General features: G+C 41.4%; 4 protein-coding genes across 4 annotated transcripts in view; 2 read left to right on the top strand and 2 right to left on the bottom strand.

The window, feature by feature from the left end:
• mixl1 (Mix paired-like homeobox) overlaps window positions 1-626 on the top strand; it is a 1,677-nt gene extending 1,051 nt beyond the window's left edge. Inside the window, exon 4 of the mRNA XM_035678593.1 lies at window positions 49-626. Coding sequence (XP_035534486.1) covers window positions 49-626 — 578 coding nt within the window. The remainder of the gene's footprint in view (window positions 1-48) is intronic.
• A 184-nt stretch (window positions 627-810) lies between these two features.
• On the bottom strand, window positions 811-10,541 carry lin9 (lin-9 DREAM MuvB core complex component). The gene is made up of 15 exons (XM_035678592.1): window positions 10,466-10,541; window positions 9,362-9,394; window positions 8,781-8,872; window positions 7,108-7,221; window positions 5,168-5,298; window positions 4,793-4,918; window positions 4,527-4,684; window positions 3,969-4,102; window positions 3,642-3,770; window positions 3,107-3,208; window positions 2,931-3,011; window positions 2,703-2,828; window positions 2,327-2,509; window positions 2,001-2,098; window positions 811-1,812 (listed from the first exon to the last, which is right to left on the bottom strand). Exons 1-15 carry the CDS (start codon window positions 10,494-10,496, stop codon window positions 1,707-1,709), a joined length of 1,644 nt encoding a protein of 547 aa, XP_035534485.1. The 5' UTR covers window positions 10,497-10,541; the 3' UTR covers window positions 811-1,706.
• Window positions 10,542-11,269: 728 nt separating this feature from the next.
• On the bottom strand, window positions 11,270-23,010 carry parp1 (poly (ADP-ribose) polymerase 1). Its single transcript, XM_035678591.1, has 23 exons — window positions 22,761-23,010; window positions 21,219-21,381; window positions 20,739-20,854; window positions 20,401-20,615; window positions 18,424-18,514; window positions 18,201-18,317; window positions 17,775-17,951; window positions 17,388-17,550; window positions 17,145-17,285; window positions 16,767-17,006; window positions 16,536-16,601; window positions 16,307-16,439; window positions 15,356-15,551; window positions 15,134-15,262; window positions 14,764-14,847; window positions 14,400-14,522; window positions 14,186-14,314; window positions 13,982-14,080; window positions 13,681-13,833; window positions 13,413-13,540; window positions 13,262-13,323; window positions 12,681-12,795; window positions 11,270-12,108 (listed from the first exon to the last, which is right to left on the bottom strand). The coding sequence occupies exons 1-23, from the start codon at window positions 22,881-22,883 to the stop codon at window positions 12,027-12,029; spliced, it is 3,045 nt and encodes a 1,014-aa protein (XP_035534484.1). The 5' UTR covers window positions 22,884-23,010; the 3' UTR covers window positions 11,270-12,026.
• On the top strand, window positions 19,257-20,308 carry LOC118340902 (adenosine receptor A2a-like). The gene has a single exon (XM_035679065.1). The coding sequence runs from the start codon at window positions 19,370-19,372 to the stop codon at window positions 20,306-20,308; it is 939 nt and encodes a 312-aa protein (XP_035534958.1). The 5' UTR covers window positions 19,257-19,369.
• Window positions 23,011-23,583: the final 573 nt, after the last annotated feature.

The raw sequence follows: 23,583 nt of genomic DNA, 5'->3' as shown, positions 1-23,583 counted from the left end.
AAAAAAAAAAAAAGTTTTCTTACATTTCAGAATTGTTTTCTCTTTCAGTTTATGACAACAATCATGGACCCGAGGCACACCGGATAGGAGGTTTCCGCCTGGAGGACAGTTTCAGACCCACAATGCACCAAAACACAGAGGACACTCACAGAACCAGCATACCCACCAAACCCAGCAGCTATGAACACACATCCATCTCCTGCATCTACGACAAGGAGGGAACCAGAGTGAAGCCTGAGCAGATGCAGCGACACGAGCTGAGCGTTAACGTCCCATGCTGCAACGTCCATCTATATCCCAAGGAGAATGAGCATCACCCCAAGATTGAGGACAACATGACTGGCAACCAGGGTGCAAAGGTTCTGGTGGAATACGACAATTTCCCACCAAACAAGACCATTGGACCAGAGATGAAAGTTGTGATTCCTCCTATCCCGACCCAGAATAACTTCAGCAGGTCATCACCTAAGGAAAATGCATGCCAAATCCAGTATCCACATATGAGGGTCACAGGGGACAGGTTCAGTCACTTCTCCCCGATCCATGCCACTGAGGCACAGGACTTTACCGACTCAGACTCGGACTGGGAAAACGAGGCCATGGCTGGCTTTGGTGGCTTTATGTGACGCATCACAAGAGCTGATGTAAAGAAAGCTACATGTATCATAAGAGGCAGTATACAGTTGTTTGTTTGCATAAAAGGAAAATGTGTATTTATTGTAAAATAGTAATAAAACCGTTTGATTGTAAAAGAAGAAAACTGTTGATTGGTTTCATCTGTTAATAAAGACTAAAAACCAGAAGAGCAGATACTGCTTTGCAATATTACGTTTAATATAAAAAGACGGAAACATTTATATACAATTGCCCTGAGGCACTCTCATATACAACTTTACAAAACTGAAAAAGGAGATTCTCTAGGAAAAAACTGCTGACTTGTATTTTTAGAGGTTACATCTGTGATGCAGGCTTAGTGTGGGGGTTGCAGCAACAGCCATGCCAAATATGGAAATGCTAAGATAATCTTAGGGAGTAAAAGGCATCAAAACCCCAGAGTTCTCCTTTATAAAAATACCAAAAATCTCTTTTCAGTGCACACAAAATTATAAAAGCCATTTCTGAATACACAGCAGAAATGTTGACAATAGTCCTAATAATCAGATATTGTACAATTATCTACAATAAACAATTTTATAAAACATTCTTTAGCCTCCCTGTGCTTACCATCAGTGGAGCAACAGAACACAACACTTACAGGGGGGAAACTTCAGAGATAGCAAAATATTGTTTCATAACCATACACACCTACTCAAAAATAAATAAATATGGACTATAAAAACTGTAAGAATCAATGTTTGGCACATGAAACCAATAAATAACCATTGAGTTTGCTGTGGATGTGGATTTGCGGCAATAGTTTAAGACTATTTCAGGTGTGTGTTCAATTGGGTGCACCAACATTTTCATACAATAAAATGGGTAAAATACTTGACTGACATCGTCCCTCCCATCAGCACAAAGCTCCAGAGCATTTCACTGGGACATCCAAATTCAGATTGTATGGTGGTGGTCCACAACATTCACGTACATTTTTGTTTGCAGTCTTTTAACAGTTCAGGTGAAAGCACCATCTCAAAAGACAATATTAAATGCCCCACATCCGTGTGTGTGCATGCACCTGTGTGTTGTGTAAATGATTCAGGTACTCAGACTGCGTTGGTGTTGTTGGCAGCAAATGCATGCAGGTTGCCCAGCTGACTAAGGCCACTCTGGATGTGTGCCACGTGGATTTCGACATTATTCTGGAAGCAACTGGAAATACAGAAAAGACAATAGTTGAAGAAATGTTCAGTACTTCGAGGGTGACTGAACGGTTATTGGTAGTCACACCGACATGAACAATAACAGAAATTAAGGTATTCAATTACTCATGTATGTCATTGACACAGACAGATCGATAGATCAGGAAGTGTAGTAGAAACACTGCATGGTCTTCTTACCTGAGGTTGGAGGGATCAATAGATGCCTTGATGTCATTAAGGGAGTCTGTTAGAGATTTAAACTCAAATGAATTCAGGTCTCCTCCATCTGCCAGACACTGTAAGAAGTCATGAACAGGTTATCAAAGTAGTAGTCTCATTTCAATATTGTGCAGTCTACATAGAAAAGGTGTCAAAGAAAGTTCACTACAGACTTATGAACGCATTGATGTTGCTGCCAAATCCGTGCAGAGCTAAAACAATATGTTCCAACATGAACTCACTGTCAGAATTACATATATTAGAAAATGTGTGAGCAGGAATGACAGCGTTTCTAAAGCCTCTACCTTGATCTGTAGCAGCAGAGCTGTGAGGCGGGAGATGAGGTGTGTGAGGCTGGGGTTTGTCACACTCTGCTGTCCGTCCTTCGTTGAGTTGCTCAGCTGCACCATCTGCTGGGCTTCTTCTTCACAACGCCGCCGCAACTCTGTGGGATGGTCGGCTGGAACCATGCCCTGATCTGGAGCAAGCTGGATGGACACATGGTCATTCACATCTTAAACAAGGCTCTGTTCTTTTTTTTTTCCAGATAAAGACTGACGAGGAAATGAGAGACTAGAAATATCAGAACAGAGTGTGAATATCACAGATATGCACACTTTCCTGTACTTAGCTTCATAGGCAATAATTAGTCATAGTACTGCAGTGTAACTATTGACTTACCTCACAACAGAACTGCTGAACTTCATGAAGCACCTTGTTGAGATCTTTATTGAGCTGTTCAAGCTCAAGCACTGTGGTAGCATATCGCTTCTGGAAGTCAAGGTCAATAGGCATCGAGTATGACTTCTAAACACAAAAACAAAATCAGTTTTAGTTAGGCTTGAAGTAGACATCCCAGAAACGTTTCATGGGTTCTGAAGTAATTATTTTGTTAAATGATGATTGTACCAGTTTCTCTGCCTCTGTGTTCATTTCTTTCAAGTGCTTGATGTGCTCTTTCTTGATCATGAGGATCTTGGACAGCCTTGTCTAGTAATGGAAAAAATAAGACGAAGAATTTGTTAGAACAAAGTGTTACAGAGTTTTAGGAAGTCAGATTTTAGTATTCGACAGGAATAACTTACCACTTGGACAAGGAACTTGACAGGAAATCCTCCCAGAGTATCTCCCTCAGCACCGGGCAGTTTGCTCCTCCATGGTGACTGGTTGATCAGAGGGTCATTGTCCTGTTATTACAAAAAAATAACAATGAAGTAATTAATCTTCATAAGCAGGAAGAGGTTTGCAAATAGTTTAAAGACTTGTTCCACATAGTGCCCACTGTTTAAACACTGATGTGCTGTCAATTTATTGTCATTTATTTTCTTAAGAATTAACACTCAAACAGATTCATGACAAAGTGAACAGTAGATGTTTTGTCTGAACTGTCCTTATACAGTACATCCACTTAGCTATCGTAATATATCTGGAAATACTTTTGCATGCATGAATTTACAACCTGCTTGTACTAGATTTGTCTCAGAATCACTGGCTGCCTGACCAAGTACCTGTTGCAGTTGAGGAGAAAGATCTACTCACAGCCAAAGCAGGTTTCTATCATATATCATACAACCACTGTGTGACGCAGTACATCTATCATTAGATGCAGTTTTACAGTACCATGAGGACAGGAGTGGTGGCGGACGGGTAATGGCCTCTAGGCGGAGTCATGAGGTTCTGCATGTAGCGCGTTGTCCGATGTTTCTGGGCAAAGGCTGAAATGGGCATGGTCTCGTTGGGCTCATTGCTCTGGAAAACACAATCATTACTGGATGTTACTATTAAACTCCTTTAGTACAGCTATTGCACATCTTAGTATTCTGACAATTTCACTACATTATAATCTGCATTTAAGTACAAGTGGTAAAACTAAAGATGTTATATGTCTAATCTCAAACACACTTACAGTGGAGCCGTTATCTTAGCCAGGCAACAGGCAAATCTTACCAGGACTTCGTAGTCAGGCACAGTGTGTGTTCCCAGGCCACTGCGGTCAAAGGTGACGCGATAGGTGGCAGCGCTGGTGTCCACTGCATCGATCTGCCCTGTAAACAACCCGTCATGGACGCCTCGGAGTCGAGCTGCGGAACAAAAAGAACACAAAATCAGAATTCGTACTGGTAATATCGTACAGATCTGTGTGACATCCTAACCTGCACTAATGGGTTTGAATTCCCCCGTCAGCTAGTTTACACGTAACAATGCAGTCACTGTATTTGTGGTTCAGGCCATTCACTCTTAAACGTTCTCTTATTTCATCTCCACACAGTTCTAAATGTGTTTCTTACTGTCCTTTCTGCAGTCTTTACTGTTGGTTGCTATTTTATCATCAGTTCAGGGAGAAAATAATCCTTCTGTTGGACTTTCCTTGTTTTGATAAGATATGGTGCAAATGTAATCTGGGTTGCTTTGCAGCTCATTTGACAACCTAACATTAAACCAGTACAGGGGTGTCAGGCTGCTGTAACTGCAGACAGTGGTATGTTTTCATCTCAGTCATCTCACCAGTGACTTTGGTTCCTATGATGAGTGGCAGGGGGATTTCATCCGGAAGGTCTTTGCAGTTTGACACATCAGACAGTTTTCTTTGCTGCAGTAGGCGCATCTTCTGCCTCTTCTGTCTCAGCGCTGTCCGCTCCTCAGCAAAGAATGCTGACGAACACCTGGATGGGACAACAACGCATAGTGCTTCTTTCAAGACTTTGAGGACAGACAAACATGAAGAATGAAAATGGTGTGTAGAGGCACAGAGCTTAAAGAATGCAGCATACCGCCGAGGTTTCCCCATCAGTCTCCTGATTGTTCCCCACTCAACCCTTGTTAACTTTCTTGTTTTTAGGTTGGGGAAAGACTCCTTGAGACACAGGCAGAATTCATTGTCACCCTCAAAGAGAGGTCTGGAAAAGAAAATAAGGCTTAGAAAATATATTTTTCTGGGAGATAAATACACATACAACACAACATAACACAATATTGTCCTACAAACATTTCTTCTACTTGATTCTGAAAATCCAAATTGCAGCTGAATTCTCAAACCCTGTTCAATGTAAGTAGGGAATTGCTTAATCACTGTTAAAGCATCTCTGAATTGAGTGCAATTTATCTAAATTAAATGTTGTGTTCTGAAGGTGAAAGTGAGACTTTACCTGTCAATATTGGAATAGAACCATTCATAGATGCACCATTTGTGAGCTTTGGGTAGCTTAAGAAGGTTTCTTAATCTCAGCCCTATTTTCTGCGATGCCTTTTTATCTGGTGTCACCACATTAGAAAATTTCTGTAGAGAAAAACATTAAAACAACAGTCATTTCACATACAGGTACATTTGTATTCATCAAATAAATTCAACAAATGCCGTAAGTAAGGTTATCTTAAACAAATTCCCTTTCATTCTTCCTCTATGCAAGGCAGCTTTAAACATAAATTATTCACTCATCAGCACATCAGTAACTTCTTGTTCCCGCAACCAAGCTATATAATCATCATTGTAATGTTAGTGGCTCAATAGTGGAGAAGCAGGAGAATAGTGAGAAAGCACCATTTTTAAAAGGCTTGTTGACGGCATGGAGCTGAGTCTTACTCCATGGTCTGTTACTTTCATCTAACAAATAAGGAGCCTCAATGTTTTCAGATACTCTATGTGCTGTTATTGCTCTTTTACGACAACTACTGCTAATGGAACAAAACACAGAACAAAGGAAGCTACAGGTTACCTCCAATTCATTCTCGCTAACAAGCAGCATCTCTCTTGCAGGGACTGGCACCCTCGATGTGCTCATTGTATTTTTCACCCTTACTCTAAATCAGCTACTAGAAATGGCGACAAAAGCCCCCGAGGCTAGCCTCTGAATTTCCACTGTGAGACAGTAAAGAACCCACAACTTGTCAACATCATGAGTTGGGCTTTTTTGTAAGTGAACTGATTGTAAATTTAGCAAGGAATTGTAAACCGTAAAGGACGGTAGCCATAATTATCTGGAGAGACACAGCGGATGTACTTCTATAGGCTCTGTATGGCAGATACTACAACTCTGTGATATACCACAGTGTTCAATTCAAGGAAACTGTGGTGACACTTTCTGTAAAGTATACAACAACATAATCATAATGCGCTCTTCTTTTGCTAGTGTAGGCTAACTGGACCCAACCGGTCTAGACCTAACCTAGAACCGGGTTCTGCCCCTTAAAAGACAGTTTCTCCTTGCCACTGTCACCAAATGCTAGCTCACAGCAGGAATGGTTGAGTCTAGGCTAAACCTGCTCTACATGAAAAGTGTCCCGAGATAACTTCTGTTAGGATTTGGTGCTATACAAATAAAATGTAATGGAATTGAATTGAGATAAGCCACAACATATGCAATAGTAAATCTAACGCTGCAGCACAAGTAGGCTCAGTGGCAAGTTCAATTCCGGTGTTGAATGCTTAGCACCCACACCTTCACACATCACAGGCGCAATCACAAACAAGCTCCATAAAGTAATGCGTTAGTGCGTCTGCCAAACACTTTCTTCGCACCTTCTAGACCAGCCTCAACAGCAATGGGAGAGTAGGAAGCACCAAATTAATGGCTCTTTCCACTTTGAGTCACTTTAATGGTGTGTATAGGGACACACCAACTGCAAAACTTTAGGCCAATACAATGTTTAAAATAACTATTTGGCCAATATTCTATGTAAACATGGATGTTTTGTTGTTGTTGTTGTTGTTGTTATCTATGCACCTTTTTGTGCCAGGGAAACAAAGAAAAACACAAAAATAAGCATTTCTGCCGTGTTGCAGCTCAGTCGGTTTCTCTTCTCATCCAAGGTGTGAGCTGCAGAGTTGAACAGCAGCTCACTGTCGGGGGTGCTGCACAGAGCACATTGGTGTTTGTGTGCAATTTGTGCTGGTGCTAGAAAACGGAGGTGATCATTTCTCCAATATCCAAGTTGGAAATAGCTAACACAACATTTGGCCAGTGCAGAATTGATGACAGATAAACACTGGGCACTGATATTGACGAATGCCATCTTATTTACTGATAGGCTGATGTCCATCAACAAGGCCAACATGGAACTGGTGCATCCCTAGGTGTGTGTTCTTTACCTGTGGTGTGGTGGTGACCCTTTGGCTCCTCCGAGGGGATCTGGAAGGGAGACGCTGCTGGGGCTGCTCATCCTCCTCCCGAAACAAACGACTCCTCTTTGAGCTCCGTGTGGGCTACAAGGACAAATGTCAGACAGGAGTTTATGAATAGTGCCAATAATGTTCCAGGCACAAATTATTTTGTGCATCATTATCATCATGTAAAAAAAATAAAATATGTTTTTAATGTGCAGGAGAGCAAAAGAACCACATCTGTGCCTTGGATATGCAAACAACTTGGTTTAATCAATGCAATCCTGCAGATACACACCAGATTCAGACCATATGAATCAAGCATAATCAGTATGTATTCAGGCAGTGTTTTGTTTTGTTTTTCTGTTAGGACAACAGCCCAGAGAGAGCATAACATGCCATTATGACAGAGAGAATTTTCTGGTGAGATGAAAATATCCCCCTTCAGCACACTGCCACATGTTGCTTTGCATTGGGTGGCAGTATTTTCTACACCACGTCCTGAAGTGTGGGACAAGGGTTTCCAGAAGGCTCCCAAACTGCCACTAACATTCAAAAGTACTGCCTACTGCCCATTTCAGTGGAAAATAAAATCCAAAACCATTAATGTACAGTAGACCACATACACACAAGTTGCATGTGGAAGACAAATTCCTTAAAATCTGCATTTCCACATCACACTGGTGTAAATAAAAACATAATGAAGTTAGATTGAACTATTCAGCTAGAAAAAAACTGCTGCAAACTGTGGCTGATAAAATCATCAACTGACAGTGAACAACAACACTTCCACATCAAACAAGAATCCCTTCAAAAGGTCCAAAGTGTAACATTTAGAAGAAATGGAATATAATATTCACAGTGTTTTCATTAGTAAATAATCACCTGAAAAGAATTGTTCTGTTTTTGTCATCTTAGAATGAGCCGTTGTTATCTACAGAGGGAGGAGGTCCTCTTCCACAGAGGCCGCCATGTTGAACTGCCATGTTTCTACAGTAGCCCAGAATGGACAGACCAAACACTGGCTATAGATAGGGCCTTACGCATTTTTCAGTTTCGCAGCCACGGTAGTTTCACCTAGACGCTTGGAAGGCTGAGCTGTATTCAAATGGTAAATGGAAATCTGCAATTTCAACGCTAGATGCCACCGAATCCTACATACTCTTCCTTTAATTACTGGGTAACAGACTACATTATTCAATATTCATATGAATAAACCTGTTTCAAGTAGTCACATAAAACACATAAATTCAGACTTGAAAGAGCCTACTATGTCACTACTGCAGTTTGCAGATTAGACCAATAATACAAAGGTTCGGGAAAATACCAGACTGGTTCATTACATGCCTTCAAACCAGTTAAGATTTCTGGAAATGTTTTCATCCTCAAGCCAAAAGGAGTCAAAACATGTGTACAAAAGGGAAGAGGCTCAAAAATAATCTGCACATATTAAAAAAAACAAACAATAATAATGTCCTGATCAGACATGAAGAGGGACTACATTTCTAACACATGTACAATAAAATGCAATTCAATAAATGAGCCCTGAAAATACTACTGTATGTAAATTAAAATGGCAGGAGAACACTACTGACGTCACAGTGTGAGTTTATGTTTCACTTTATTGCCTCATATTAACTACCCAACATCACGCTGCTTACCGTGTCCATTGTGAGGGAGGAATGTCGTCCCCTGGTGTTGTGGGCTCTTGGGAAGCTGTTCTTTTCATTCAGAGTGTTGGACAAACTCCCTTCTGTAGAAAACAAACAAAAAAAAGATGCATTTATTCATAACAGTGTAAAGAAATCAGATACAAGACCCCAGGGAAACCTATTCATCATTAAATGTCACATAAATCATACTTCATCAATACTTTATCTTTGCAAACATGGGGACACAACTGCACTGGAAGTTATTCTAGGATAATTAGTTATTAGTTAATAGTTACACAGTGTCCCAGACGTCATCAGCCACAGATGTATGTAGTGTTGGTTGTCACTGTAAGCTTGTAGCTATATCATATAGAAGTCTAAGCCAATAAAAGATTTGAGATTTCTGAACACTAATCAGGGAAGTTGTGGCATATGTCACCTAACACACATACAGACAATAATAAATCAGCATCAGAGTAATCTCCGTTGACAAAGTATGTTCTTGCACACAAGGAATTTGACTCCAGTTACACACAGTGCCACGCACAAATGTACAGAAAGATGGACAGCTAAAAATACTGCCCACATACCTTTTAGACTGACAAGTGCCTCTGCTGAGGAGCCTGAGGAAGAGGACAAATTGGGATAGATCAATAAGCAGTAAGACATTAGGAAAAACACATATCTCACACATAACCAACTATAACATGCTGTAAATATTTAACTAAACGTGTCACTGTGATAGAAAGGTAGTTAGATCATGCCCTTTAGTTTGAAGATAATATGATCTATCAAAGGAAATGTCTGCAAATTACAGACGTGTATAAGACTGCCCTTTAAACACTAACGCTAGGTTAACTGAAGTTAGATGATAGCTAGCGCAGTCAGTTAACGTTAGGCCTTAACCCCAGTTTGAGCTGTCAACCACGGGCACAACATCAGCTGGACACAGTCATATCTACGAAATGTGCTAAACAAGCTAACGTTACACCACCACACGACCCGGAGATCACATTTAGTAACGTTAAACTACGTTCACGTCAACAGAAACGAGTATTTCAGCCGGTAAAAGCCAAATAACTTTGTAGTTTCTAAGCTAGTGTCCCCTTCACCAGCTTGTCAGACGCGTTACCATGCAACGTTAACCAGCAACGGTAACCAGCAACGGTAACCAGCGACGTTAACCAGCGACGGTAACCAGCAACGGTAACCAGCAACGGTAACCAGCGCTAACGTCCGTTCAACAGAAGGAAGGTGTCACGGAAGACTTAAAAAAAACAAACCAAAAAAAAACAAACGTTATTTAAAAAACACAGACAGCCAGTAGAGCGTGTACTTTACCAAATACACACGTTAGAGCCTTTCCTTTTGTTATTGGTGCTTACGCTATACGGCTAGCAGACGTTAGCTCGTGGCTAAGCTAACGTTATTTGTTTACCCAGTTGGTGCTAAAGTAACTTGCTCAACTCCAACATTAGCCACGGTTAGCCTCCGGTGCTAACCAGCGTTAGCTGACTTGGGACAGACCGGCATCTCTTTGCGTCTAAAACTGACTTTATCAACTCTGCACCAAGACTTACGATATTCATTACACGGACAACGATGGTAGTTTATCGCCAAGTGTTTATTTTAGCAGTACGGGACCGCTGCGTGTTTACAAGGCAGAAACTCCTTGAATTTGTGTTGTTACTCACTCTCGTCTAACAGCTGGTCCATCTCCGCCATCTTGAATTAGCCGCGCCGCTTTTTCAAAGACCTTGTCAAAATGCATTCTGGGTCGGGACGCTATCTGGAGGGCGATTTGAGAAATAAAAATCCCCTTAATTTACCAATAATCACTTTATATTATATATGCGCACACACAAGTATGTCAACCTAATATAAATCCAACTTCTCCCAACAAAATGTGACATGTAATAATGTGAATAACCGTTTCATATGCAAAACTGGAAGTATAGGCACCCAGCATCCCTCCATTGTTTCATACTGCACTTCACTTACTGTCACAGACTTTGTTTTACTTACATTTTATTAATTATTGAGAAGTGGAAGTCAATGCTTTATGAAAGTTTAAATGTTTTTTTCTCCAGCAAGTTGTTTTTACCTACTTATACATCAGCACCAGACAACCATGTGCAGTGTATAAATAAGAAATTGGTTTATTAAATACTCCTTTTTATGAATAGGCTGGAGTGTCCTACAATATGAAACTTCATCTAGCTGAAGAAGTCCTTCTAGCTTCTCAAGTACTTATCTGTAGTTGACCCTAACCTGTGACCTGTCCTAAAGGAAGTCAATCAAGTATACTTGATCTATAAACTGTAATGACTAATGAAAAGTAATCACATACATCTTGCTACTTTGAAACACTTGTAAGGGAAAATTCCATTTATATTCACACCGAAAAAAATTGAAACAAAAAAATGAACAATGTACTCTAGCATGCAGTACAAGAATATAAAACGATATATATATATTAAAAAAAAACAGGCATGACATTTTGAGAACTGAATGTTTTATTTAGTTTGAGGTAAGCGAGAAAAAACACTAAGAAAAAGTGTACCACAAACTATGGCAGTCGTTTCTTTTACAGAACACTTTGCGTAAACACTAATCATATGGTTTCTTTTTTCCCACTTTCGGCAAGGAAGACAGCTTGAGAGACAAACAACAAAACAAATATATACATGTCAAACCTTTTACAGTATCTTCGAATTCAACAGTCAACAAAATGTTCTTAGTGGCCATTTTACTGGGGGGAAACCCTCGCAAAATATAAACATTGCTTTGTGAATGTCTGCTGAATGGTTGTTTTCAACTCAAAAGTCCCTCTAAATTTGCAGTACTATGCCTTATTAACTACAGGCTTATTAAAGAATGAAGAAATAAGACCCTCCTGAAAGATTACCACGTGAGACAGAAAACTACATTTTCTGATGTTCATTTCTATAAACCTTTCTATCCGAAATGCACCATGCTTCAATCACCGTATTGAAATGTGATCTGTGTCCGTCTTATGAGCAACTCTGAAGTAGGTATTTAGGTACCTAATGCATTACTAAGGAAGGCTGCCAGCTATTAAACCTGATGAAAAAGCAATAAAGTGACTAGAGATTTCCATTGACCATTGTAAAGTGTGGTATAGCATCGCTCCTTTGCCAAACATCTTCTGTTGCAGAGAATGAAGCCCAGGCGTTTGGAGGCAACAGTGGTCTTTTTTTTTTTCCACTGAAGAAGGTTCGGAAACAGCCCCTCTCACCACAGGGATGTCTGGTAGTTAAACTTGATCTTCAGGAGATACTTCATGTTAACCTGCGCTACATCATACACAATGTATCTGGAGGAGTAACGGTTAAGGAAAACAAAGACAGTACAGATAACACAGCACAACACAGTGAAATAAGATGAAAATTCAGACAAATTACGGACACGAGAGGTGAGAAATGGATGATCCAAAGTAAGAGATCATGAATTAATGTCCCTGTAGAGTAAATCTTACATTTTTGTAAAATAATAAACCATCAAACTCCTCTTTTTATTTTTTGTCCTGTCTTAAGACTCCCTATTTATGTCAGAATACACATTTTCATCCAGATATCACATTGTTTTGTATTGTATAACACTGTTGGTGCCTTAGAGTGATCTACATCATGATCAGGAGGTTAGAAAAGAACCCTTCTCACATTAAAAGATAAGCTGTTTTACATATTACCACAGACCTCCCACTCATAAAATAAATTAGAGTTGCAACAGTGGTCAAAATCAATATACTGACCTTTAAGTCTTTGAATCTGCACCTTTCTACAAACTATTAAATAAACAATTAAAAAACAAAGCAGGGAAAATATGGGGTCACTTAGCAAAAAGATGATCAAATTCATAAACCACATGGTCAGTGTTAAAGGATACTCGTTGTACAGTAGACTTGTGTCATCAATGTTAGTGTGGGCTCCTTTTCCCAGAGGCACTTGTACCCCGTCTAAAGTGACTGAAGCACTTGGATCAGGAGCAGTTCTACCCAAACCTGCAAGCAAAAAAAAGTGATTGAACAAAAGTTTGAAGCAGAACGCAAACTTTTATGCATTATTAACAAGAAGCACTTGAGTTACCAAATGTCAGAATGTCAGAGTATTCAACCACAGACGTTATGCAAATCAGCTGCGATTACATATTAAGAATATATTAATATGCCAAACATTCTTCTAATAGCACGAGTGGAGTGTGTATTCTGCATTGTATTACATGTAATTTGGCAGTAATAATAGTTTCAACATAATTTACTCATTAAAAATTGCATTAATCTGTTGTTTAGAAATAGGAGAACTTGTTGTTGTCATAATTAACAATATCACTTGAGATAGAATTTGTGTTCTTTACTCAATATATGAACAAAATGCCACTAGTTTTCCCACACAGTAGTGAAACACAAATGTATTCTAATCCCATTTACATTTTATAAAACAATAAAATAAAATATAAATGTTTCTCACCTTTAACACTGTGCTTGCCCTTGGGTAATTTTGTTATGTGGGAGGCCTTCTTCAATTCATGCCTGCATTAAAAAGACACATTCATTTACATTATTATCACATATTTTTAAAGCTCAATAAAAGCTTGATTCAGGCAGTTGAGGCCACTTACATGTTGCCAAGGGCAACCTCAGCCAGCAGGAGGAGGCCTACAGGGTCTGACTGGGAGGTGTGACAGTAGTTCGCACTCTTGGACACCATGTCGGCAAAGTACACACCTTTGCCGAACATGTAACCAGTCTAGAGAAAATGAAGCAAATACGCAATGTGATACAGGACTGAACAGGAGAAACCCAAGAAAAAACATTACATAATAAGGTCAACTACTACATTGTTGCATGAGAACAGAGGTTTCGGTTCCCCTGTAAACAAAAACTCACCACTGGGGCCTCTGGAGGGGCAATGCGAAGACCCTGAGACAAGATACCAGCGTAGTTGGTGGCGCGAGAACCGTGCCACAGTAGCTGGCGATTGTGTAGCTCCTCGAAGGGACGGTACCGTTGGCGCTCTCCCTCTCGAACCACTTTGAAGATCTAAAAGATAGAAAAAAAGTCAGGAAACCGTGAGATGGCTATTCATGCTAAATAACGCACAAAGTTTGTGATAGAACCAGTAATTTATACAATCTGAGCATTTGCAACATAATCAAAAGTTAAAACTGCTTTTCCGAAAACGACTTACTTCTTGCACTTCCAGTGTGTAGGTGTTGTGTGTAGCAGCGTGGGTGTTCTTAACATATTGTATAATGATCTCAGCCTCACGTGTAGTCTTGTCAACAACCTGTAAAATAACAAACACATAACATAGTATGATTTTTCCATGCATAACTGCTTATAAAATGATCACATTGAACACTGAAGCATAATCTTGTTCAGGATTCCTCACCTCAATCTTGGTTTTGAGTTTCTCATAATTAATGTCAATGGGATCACTCTCATTGTCCTGGGCCCCTCCTCTCAGCAGGCTGTATGCCACTTCAATGTCCAACAGGTTGTCCAGCATCTGAACTTTAGCCTGAACAGTGATGTATGTGGATGTTATGAGATCCATTGATAAAACAGGAGCATATTGTTCAGTAGGATACAGTATGTGTCCTTACTTGAATGTAGTCCAGGTTGTTGAGCAGTGGAGGTTTCTTCATACCAAAGTCATGAGGGATCAGGGTGTAGAAGCGATTGGAGAGATCCAGTATCTGGGACTCAGGCAGACAATCTGACACAGCCTATTATCAAAAAAGATTAGTATAGTCAAAGTTATTAATAAAAAAGGCTTTATTCGCTACAGATATCTAACAACTCGCACACAAGCACTACTTTTAGTAATGTCACACATTCATCACTAACTCTACTGAATTAATAAGGGATGGAGTGTGTTAAAGTGGACTGCAATGCACCACAGTCCTACAAAGAGGAATCCCAATGGAGAGGTGAACAGAGACGATCCAGAAGCAGTTGGTTACTGACCTGCTGTACTTCAGTGAGAAGAGCGTAGGCACTCTGGATCTGCCTCTTGCTCAGCTTTCCGAGAGGCATCTTCTGGAGGTCGATCTGAAGACAGGAACGGACGGATAAGATATACATGTGTGCTCCTTATGATGACATATGATGTTCTATTAAGATGGAAATATTCTTTTACATTGTAGTTGCTCTACTGTTAGCTTTAAGTTAATTGTGGACACAACAAGACACAACAGGACTGATGGTGCTGGCTATAAATTAACTTCTCAACAAAAGCTCCCAACACTGCCAAAATATGCGATATGATGCAGGCTTTAACAGGCTAGACCAGTCTAATCTGGTTTTTCTTTCACATGTATACAACCACACGTCATACCTCAAACTCCACCATGGCCTTCTTCATGCTCTCTACGTCAAAGATCGTCTTGATCAGCTCCTGGACGGGTTTGGCCAGCTTGGACTTGGTGCCGGCGGTTGCCGTCAGCCTCTTCACTGCTTCCTCATCCTGTCAAGAAACATCAGATATACACATCAGATACAGAAAATATGCTGTAGGATGTCTACTGTATGGTTTTGTGTGTGTGTGTGTTGTGTGTACCTGTCCATAGTCAATCTCCAGGGGGTAGAACTTATTGGGATATTTGGTGAAGTTGGTGGAGCCCCAGCTGTTGCCCGTCTTCTCTTTGTAGACACCCAGGAAGTTGTCCAGGGCAGAATTCTTGTCATGAAAATTGTCCAGCTTGTTGCCTCCAATGGTGGTACCCACTCTGCCCCATGACCTGAACACCCAGTACCTGCACAAACATGACAGATGGCTTAAAGCCTGATTCATACTTCTGCACCAAATCAAAGGCGTAGCATTGTACACCTTACATCGTAGCCCGACGTGCACCTCCCTTGAAAAGTAACTATACGTTGCAGTGAGGGAGAAAGCAACAACTGTGATGGGTCCACTTGGTGTGTGTGTGCATTGTATCAGAATCAGAAATACTTTATTGATCCCTGGGGGAAATTTGTTTGTTACAGTTGGTGACACAATGTAAAAAAATAGAAGTAATTCAAAGTATGGGAAGCAACTCATGGAAAACCCAGATGAGTTAATTATGCTCTTTAAGAATGCCTCTTCAAAACATACATGTGTCCTCACACACAGACAAACAGGCACATATGGGACACTGCCTTGCTGCATTACATGCTCTTGTCTATTCCTTTTATTCTCTCATCCTTTCGTCATATGAGCAGCGTGGAGTGGGGAAATGAAACAAGGAAGACACAAGACAGAATGAGGAGAGAGACGAGGGAGTTTCAGTTTTAGTCAAAACTCAACACACTATAACTCAGCCTTAAGAGATAATGGAGAATGATTATTCTATCAAGTTATTATTTAAGGAAGCAAACACTGCACCACAGCTAGCAAGCTAAGACTATCTAATGCCTTATTAATTGATCTGAATGCACCTTTTAATGAACTGCAAAAAAAGATTGTTTTTCACAAAAAAAAGAAAAGAAAAAAAAAAGAAGTGAAATGATTTCCTGCAGGAACACTGACCGCTTCTGTACATCATCCTCCAGCAGCTGCAGTTTATAGTACGAGTTAGTTCCTCTCACAATGTCCACAAGACCAAGTGTAGCACTGTACATCTTCCCACTCTGCTCCAGGACATGAGCGCTGTTCTCCAGACCTAAGAAAATCGAAATCATCAGTCAAGGCTAAAAAAATAAAAAAATAAAAAAGGGACAGAAAAACAAAAAAATCAATACAGGGTACTCATGACTACCTGAATCTGGATCCACAGCAGCTCCTCCTTTCACTGTGAGTTTCATCTTCTTGGTTTTGCTACTACCTGTAACAGTGTATTACAATTATTTATAAATACACACCAAAAACCGTAACAGTCCAAAGATATAACACAAGTCAAGATGAATCATCTCTCTAAAAGACGACCTAACATTCACACAAACAAACAGTCTTTAAGCACATGCATCAGTAACAGCCACACACAGTTTACCTTCCTCCTCCTTCACCCTGCCTGTGCTCTTGGTAGCCAGCGTTCCAGACTTGGAGGCCACAGACGGGGCCTGAGTCTCGACTTTGACCTCCGCACCCCAGGGAGAGATGGCATGCAGGGAGACCAGCTCCTGGAGGGCTTTACCCGAAGACTTGATGTCTGTGAGGAAATCCTCAGAGACCACGCGCACGCCGGCGTCCCTCACTTCCTCCATTTTCTTACTCATCTTCTCCACCTCCTCTGAAAATGCCACATTACATGTCATGAAGAAGAAATGTTATTCCTGAATCAGATTCGACACGTTTTTAAAAAAAGGAACTGAAGCCACTGACTGGCCCACATATTAGCAATTCTTCGTTTTTTTGATTGGTTACGTACTCTTGGTGCTGACGCAGACCGAGGCCTTATTGGCTGTGCTGGTTATCTTTCCGCCCATCTCCTCCACAGCAGCCTTTAGATCATCCTTGTTCTTGGACAGCTTGCCCACAGCCAACAGTTTCATACCAGTAAGGGGTTTATCTGTGGTACAAAAACCCAGATGATCACAAGCTCAGCATACAGAGGGAATAAAATAATATATTTGCAAGATATTGACAAACATCTTCGGGTTTCTTCACTAACCTGCAGGTGCTCCCTCTGGCAGTCGCTCAGTCGGGGCACTGGATGCACTCGCCAAGGGCTGTGCTTTGGCTGCGGTAAGGGTTTGGGTGGGAGCCACCTTGGGGTAAACCCTGTCCTGTCGCTTGAACTTGAATTTTTTCAGGAAGGGAAGTTCATGGAATTCCTAAAATGATAAAGCCAGAATACTCCAAGTAGTGAAATATAACAAAAATCCTTTTGATCTTTGGATGTTTATTCTATTTTTATCCAGCGCCTCCCACTATACGCAACCACTTTATATTTCATTACAATGACAAGAATAATGCGCACAGACTACAGGTGGTGATTCAGAATGGAAATATATACTATATAAAGAACCAAAAGGAGTCCTGAAACGAGGTGACCTACCTTGGGGATGACCCAGTCTTTGCGTACGGGTGTTGCGGTTTTGAACACACACTTTGTCCAGGCTGAGATGTCTCCTGTGCAGTAATAAGCATCACCCTTGAACACCAGCTGGCCCATGCACTCCTTGCAGGCATCAAGAGCACCAAAAGCCATGCCGTCGGCTAGGCAGTCCACCACCTGTCAATTACACAACATACACATACATGCTGTGTCATGGAACGGTTAAGAATCGGGCATTACAGGGGCTGTAGTTACAGCTGTTCATATGTCATATGTACAGTAAAAAAACAAAGATTATTAATATGACAAATTGTGGCTAATGACAGGTGTAATTATTTAACTTCAATGTGTAAATAGTAATGTCTGGATTTTTTGAAATGGCAATTTTGAATGAAGTAGGGGTGAAATGAGATGAGGCTCTCTTACATTGGATTCTCCAGAGGGAACCTCCTGGCCATTTGCAATTAGCAGCTCCTTCATATCGTTGGTTGAACAAAACTTCTTCAGCTTGTCCTTGATTCCCCAAATCAGCTGGCTTTGGTTCTGTAAACACACCAAAAACAACATCAAAACACAAACAGAGTAACTTATGGCCACCAAACACAACACGATGTTTACTGCAAAACAGGAACTAAAATGGAAAAGGTACCTTCAACTGCTCCTCCAGCTTCTTGTCCTCGGCCTCTGCCTCCTTCTTCTGTTTCTTTGATACTCCATCAACCTCATCAGCTTTACGCTTCCTGTAAGTGCAAACAGAAGTTCAAAATAGTTCTCTTCCAAACTTTTGTTGCTTGGTTTTCTTAATCAGCATGTACAAAAAAAGGAGGATGAAAAAACATCCAAACTAACTTCTTAAATGAGGCCAAAAGGGATACTAGAAATAGAAAAGATGTGGAACAAACAAGCTCTGAGTCTGACACCTTTATTCATTAGACAAAATCATTAGGGCCCCATCAGTTAATGGACACACGCACACAAGCAAGTACATGTCTCCACAATCCCAGGTGTCAATGCTGATATCATCCACCCTGCCCTGACAAGAAACATTTATTAGCCTCCCCATGAGACCACACACACATCAGTTAATGACCGCGCAGTAGCAGTCAGATCCTTTGGAGTGAAAGAACAAACAAGAAAAACATCCCTTATCAGACAACAACTGACATCAAGAGGGGAAAAGGGAATTCTATAAAACAGCGTCCTTCGGAGAAGAAGCGCGCTTGTGATCTTTAATGTGAAGACAGGCGCCCAGTATCAAGATGGATGCTGGCAGAATAATAACGAACCACTTAGTTTCTCGAGTAGTGACACTTTAAAAAGAACCCTTCTGCTGTGGATTGGTGAGTGCTTCTACAGCTTATTTGCATTTCATCACCCTGCTGAGAAGTTAAGGTACGACTTATAACCTGACTCTTATTTCTCTCTACAGGACAACCATGGAGAACAACCCTGTGTTGTTGAACCTCTACACTTTGCGCCAAACTAGAAACTCATCCCATCCGTCTTCCCCTTTCCTGCAGCCTTTCCAGAACTCCTCCCTACCTTCTCCTTCACCGCCACCTGCTGACCTGGTCATTTCCCCTAATGTGGCGTACATGGTGGCTGAGCTCGTCATCGCCTTTTTCTCCACGGTCGGCAATTTGCTGGTCTGCGCTGCCGTGGGCCTCAACCGCAAGTTACGCACAGTCACCAACTACTTCCTGGTCTCGCTTGCGGTCGCTGACATCTGCGTGGGCACGATTGCCATTCCCTGTGCCATCCTGACTGACATTGGTTTGCCGCGTCACAATCTCTACTTGTGTCTGCTCATGCTGAGTGTTTTAATCATGTTCACCCAGAGCTCCATCTTCAGCCTGCTGGCGGTGGCGGTGGAGCGCTACGTGGCCATCTTCATGCCTTTCCGCTACCAGGTCCTGATGACGCCTCGCAACGCTGTGTTGGTGATCCTGACCACGTGGCTGCTGGCCTTCCTCATTGGGCTTGTGCCTCTCATGGGCTGGCACAAGACACCGCCTGATACGGGCCACTGCTTCTTTGTCTTGGTGGTGGACATGACCTACATGGTCTATTTCAACTTCTTTGCTTGTGTGCTGGCCCCCTTGGTGATCATGTTTCTCATCTATGCCCAGATTTTTGTCACGGTCAAGCGGCAGGTGAGGCGCATCACATCTGAGCAAGGTGGCAGAGCGGAGGGTCAAATGAAGGCCGCCGCCAGCATGCGTCGGGAGATGAAGACCGCTACTTCACTTTTTCTGGTTCTTTTCCTTTTCACAATCTGCTGGATCCCGCTACACATAATCAACTGCTTCCTGTTGCTCTGCCCTCACTGCCCCGTGCCACTAGAGCTGCTACTCACTGCCATCATCCTGTCACATGCAAACTCTGCTGTCAACCCCTTCCTCTATGCATACACAATGACAGCTTACAGGGACACCTTCAAGGCCATTTTCTTGTGCTGCAGGACGGTGGGAGACAGAGAGGCTAGTGGTGATGACAGAGAAGGGGCGGCTGTCCGCAACGCACACCGGACCTGACCAGGCTCGTGATCACAAACACTGAATGTCGAAATGCTAACATCAGTCACAACCTGCACAAAAGAATAGTATCCCTTCTCCTTCTTCCTCACCCTTCAGTTTTGACAACAGGGAGCCTCTTCTTAAGTTCCTCCTTGTCTTCTGCCCGTAGCGCGTTGAAACCCTTCAGCTGAGCGGCGCTGTATTCAGGCTTGAAGACCAGTTCCTCCCTGCGGCTCACGAAACACGCTGTGTGGTACCAGCGGTCAATGAGACCCAGCTGGGGCTTCTCTGGGTCCACAGTTTTCTTGGATACGCGGATCTGATCCTGGAGGAGACATATGAATATATATATATGAATACACTGAATGTTACAATATAATAATAATAATAATAATAATAACAACAACTAATACAAACAAGTTTTCCTGTGTGCAAATTGACTGCTAACCTTTTCTATTTTCTGCTCACAGCCTTTGCACGTGCTGCGGTTTGATTTGGCATATTCAACTGCAAAGTCATTTAGTGTCTTCTCTCCTTTAGCTCCACTCTTCTGGTCTCCTTTTCCTACAAGAAGGAAGTCAAAAAATCATTCCAGTTAACAAAGAGTAATCAAATAATAAAAAACTATATATATATGTATGAGGCTAATATTTACCTGAGCAAATACTACAACAGATTGTTTATTTTAACACAACAGGCAGTAAATGTATTGATATAAAAACATGTGTGATCACCAGAAGGCAAACACTGTATATGTCAAACCTCTGAGATACTACAGTATACAGAAATATCTCTATGTACGAATGTAAAATGTTATGTTTACTGTTATGATGAACTATTTGCTCTCTCGTCTCCATGAAAGGACACTGGGGCCGTACATGTTGTGTCCGTTAAAGACATGAGTCAAATGCTAAAGTCATGTACTGACCTCCTGCAGCTCCACCGCTTTCAATGGCCTTCTTGACCTTCTCCTGGTCTTCCCAGCGGAGGTCAGAATACCCAGCAATATCAGTAGTGGACTGAGCTGCTGCTCGCTGCCAGAAGCAAGAGAAGTGGTGCCAGTGGGGGACCTTCCCATCAAACATGGGGGACTGCAGAAGAAACGGGGGAGATTTAATGTATAAAGTATGTTTACAGTGAACCAGTGCTGATATGGGACGAGATAAATGTGAGATGATACTGTGGTGGAACAGACCCATGAATGGTGTGAGGTAAAATCTCTATTTTGTATTTTGTATCTATTGATTCATTTACTTTTTTATGATATAAAACAGATATTTGTGAGCAGATTATTCCTTATGCATAAGGAACGATGCTCCTTAATTACATGTTGTCCCATAAAAAACAACTATAGTGTAGAACTTTATGTGAAAGAGTCAGTAACACTATGAACCTCCATATAGGGTCAAATATCTTATCTTAATGAAAAAAGTCAGTTTCCTGTTATATTGCTCATTATGATGCTGATTCAACAGCTATACTTTAAAGTACAATGTCGTACATGTCCAATGACTTCTTCTGTTTTTGGTTTCTGAGTTGTGTTTTAGAGAAGAAACTTTTGAAAGCAAACTTTTATTTGTAGAGAACAGAAAATGATTTGCAGTGTAATGCTATTATGTAAGAAGATATTTATACTTGTGTGACAATTGTTGGCTACAGCAATGCTATTTCTGGGCTCTTTAAGTCCACGTGGGCTGGGCACTTGTAGGAGCATGACACAATAAATAAATAAATAAATAAAAAATATATTACTTCTACTATGAGGAAGAATGGAAATACTCTCCAAACAAACAAAGACACTGTATATAGCTGTTTTATATAGAAAACAAACACAGATTCTCTATGAATGACAAAAAAAAATACTTAGTAATACTTAAAATGTCATAAGCATGCTGAATTATGTTGAACATATTGATCCCGTTTGGCCTTTAAAGTTAAAAGTCAAGTGACTGACAATGTGGAGCTGCTCCACAGGCCGTGAGTAAGGAGGCTGACTCCACATAAGGAGGTTTCTTATTAGCCTCTGAGTTAATTCATTGTCAGTGGGGCAGCAGACACACTTTACATCGTGGTCAGGAAGCTGTGTGTCTTTGGCTCCTCAGGGGTTGACGCAGGTTATTGTTTTTAAAATATAACCTGGAGATGCATTCAAATGTGAGCCAGCCTCAGTGTCCGCGAACAGCAGCATCACACACACAATCCGACATTAAGAACAAACAAAAAAAAAAGCTCATCGGCTCTTTGTGAACAAGACACAATGTCAGCCATTTAAATGCTAACGAGGGCCTAACCTCACACAACTGCACCCACACTGTCAACTACACACTATCATCCTCTGGTGGGCTGATTATTAGTCACTATATCGGCGGAATAAACCCTCCTAATGTAGAAAAATATGGCAGTGTGGTGTTCAGCCAGCTAACAGAGCGGGTTTCTTCGGGTGGGCTGCCTGCAGACGTCGCTACGTTACCTGCACCATGATGGCCATCCTCAGCGAGTCTTTCGCTATGTTTTCTTTGCATTTCTTGCACGACGCTCGGCCGCTTTTGGCATATTCCGCTTTGTAAAGTTTGTCCTCCTGAGAGTCGGCCATGCTTCTGCAATATTGCTGCTGGATAAAAGACGGACTAAGTGTGAGGGGGGCGAACTTTCTCCGGATGACGAAGAGCCACAACAATCAATGCACAAGCAGAGGAGCCGAGCCCGCGTGCTTTGCACGGCGACACGAGCGAAGAGGTCTCACTCTGTCGCTGTTTCCTGAAAACCTAAACTTCACTACAAAGCAGCAGCAGGGGCTGATCTACAGAGATATTCACGGGGTGGCGAGAGGGGAGACTTTAAAGCTGCAGTAGGTTAAGTTTATATAAAGTTTCTTGTGTTCTGATCGTGGACAGTGTATATATTGAACAGAGCTTCTGGGTCTGTAAAGTGAAGCCAAGGTGAAAGTGTCTTAAAACCTGCGTTATATGTAAAGGCCAGCAGGGGGAGCTCCATTGGTTGCAATAACACACCAATACCATTCACTCTAATGGAGAAATGACCCGACTTCTTTTTGGATTTATGAGCTCAGTAAACAGTTTCCTAATAAGTTTATGGTGTCAATCTCTAGTTTAACATCTTCTTTTATACAGCACGATGTTCATTTAGTAAACTGTGGTCCAATTTAGAGTAAAATAGACAATGAAATTGCATATGCCTTTGGGCGTGGCTACCTTACGATTGACAGGCCACTCTCAGTGAGTCCGTCTAGCTCAGTGCACAAAACTTAGATCAAACTGTCAAACTAGGTAGTG

Source organism: Morone saxatilis, unplaced genomic scaffold, assembly GCF_004916995.1.
Source record: "Morone saxatilis isolate NCDOM2014 unplaced genomic scaffold, NCSU_SB_2.0 Contig7, whole genome shotgun sequence".
Taxonomy (NCBI): domain Eukaryota; kingdom Metazoa; phylum Chordata; class Actinopteri; family Moronidae; genus Morone; species Morone saxatilis.
The sequence above is the reverse complement of the archived record's forward strand: the minus strand, read 5'-3'. Positions and strand labels throughout refer to the sequence as shown.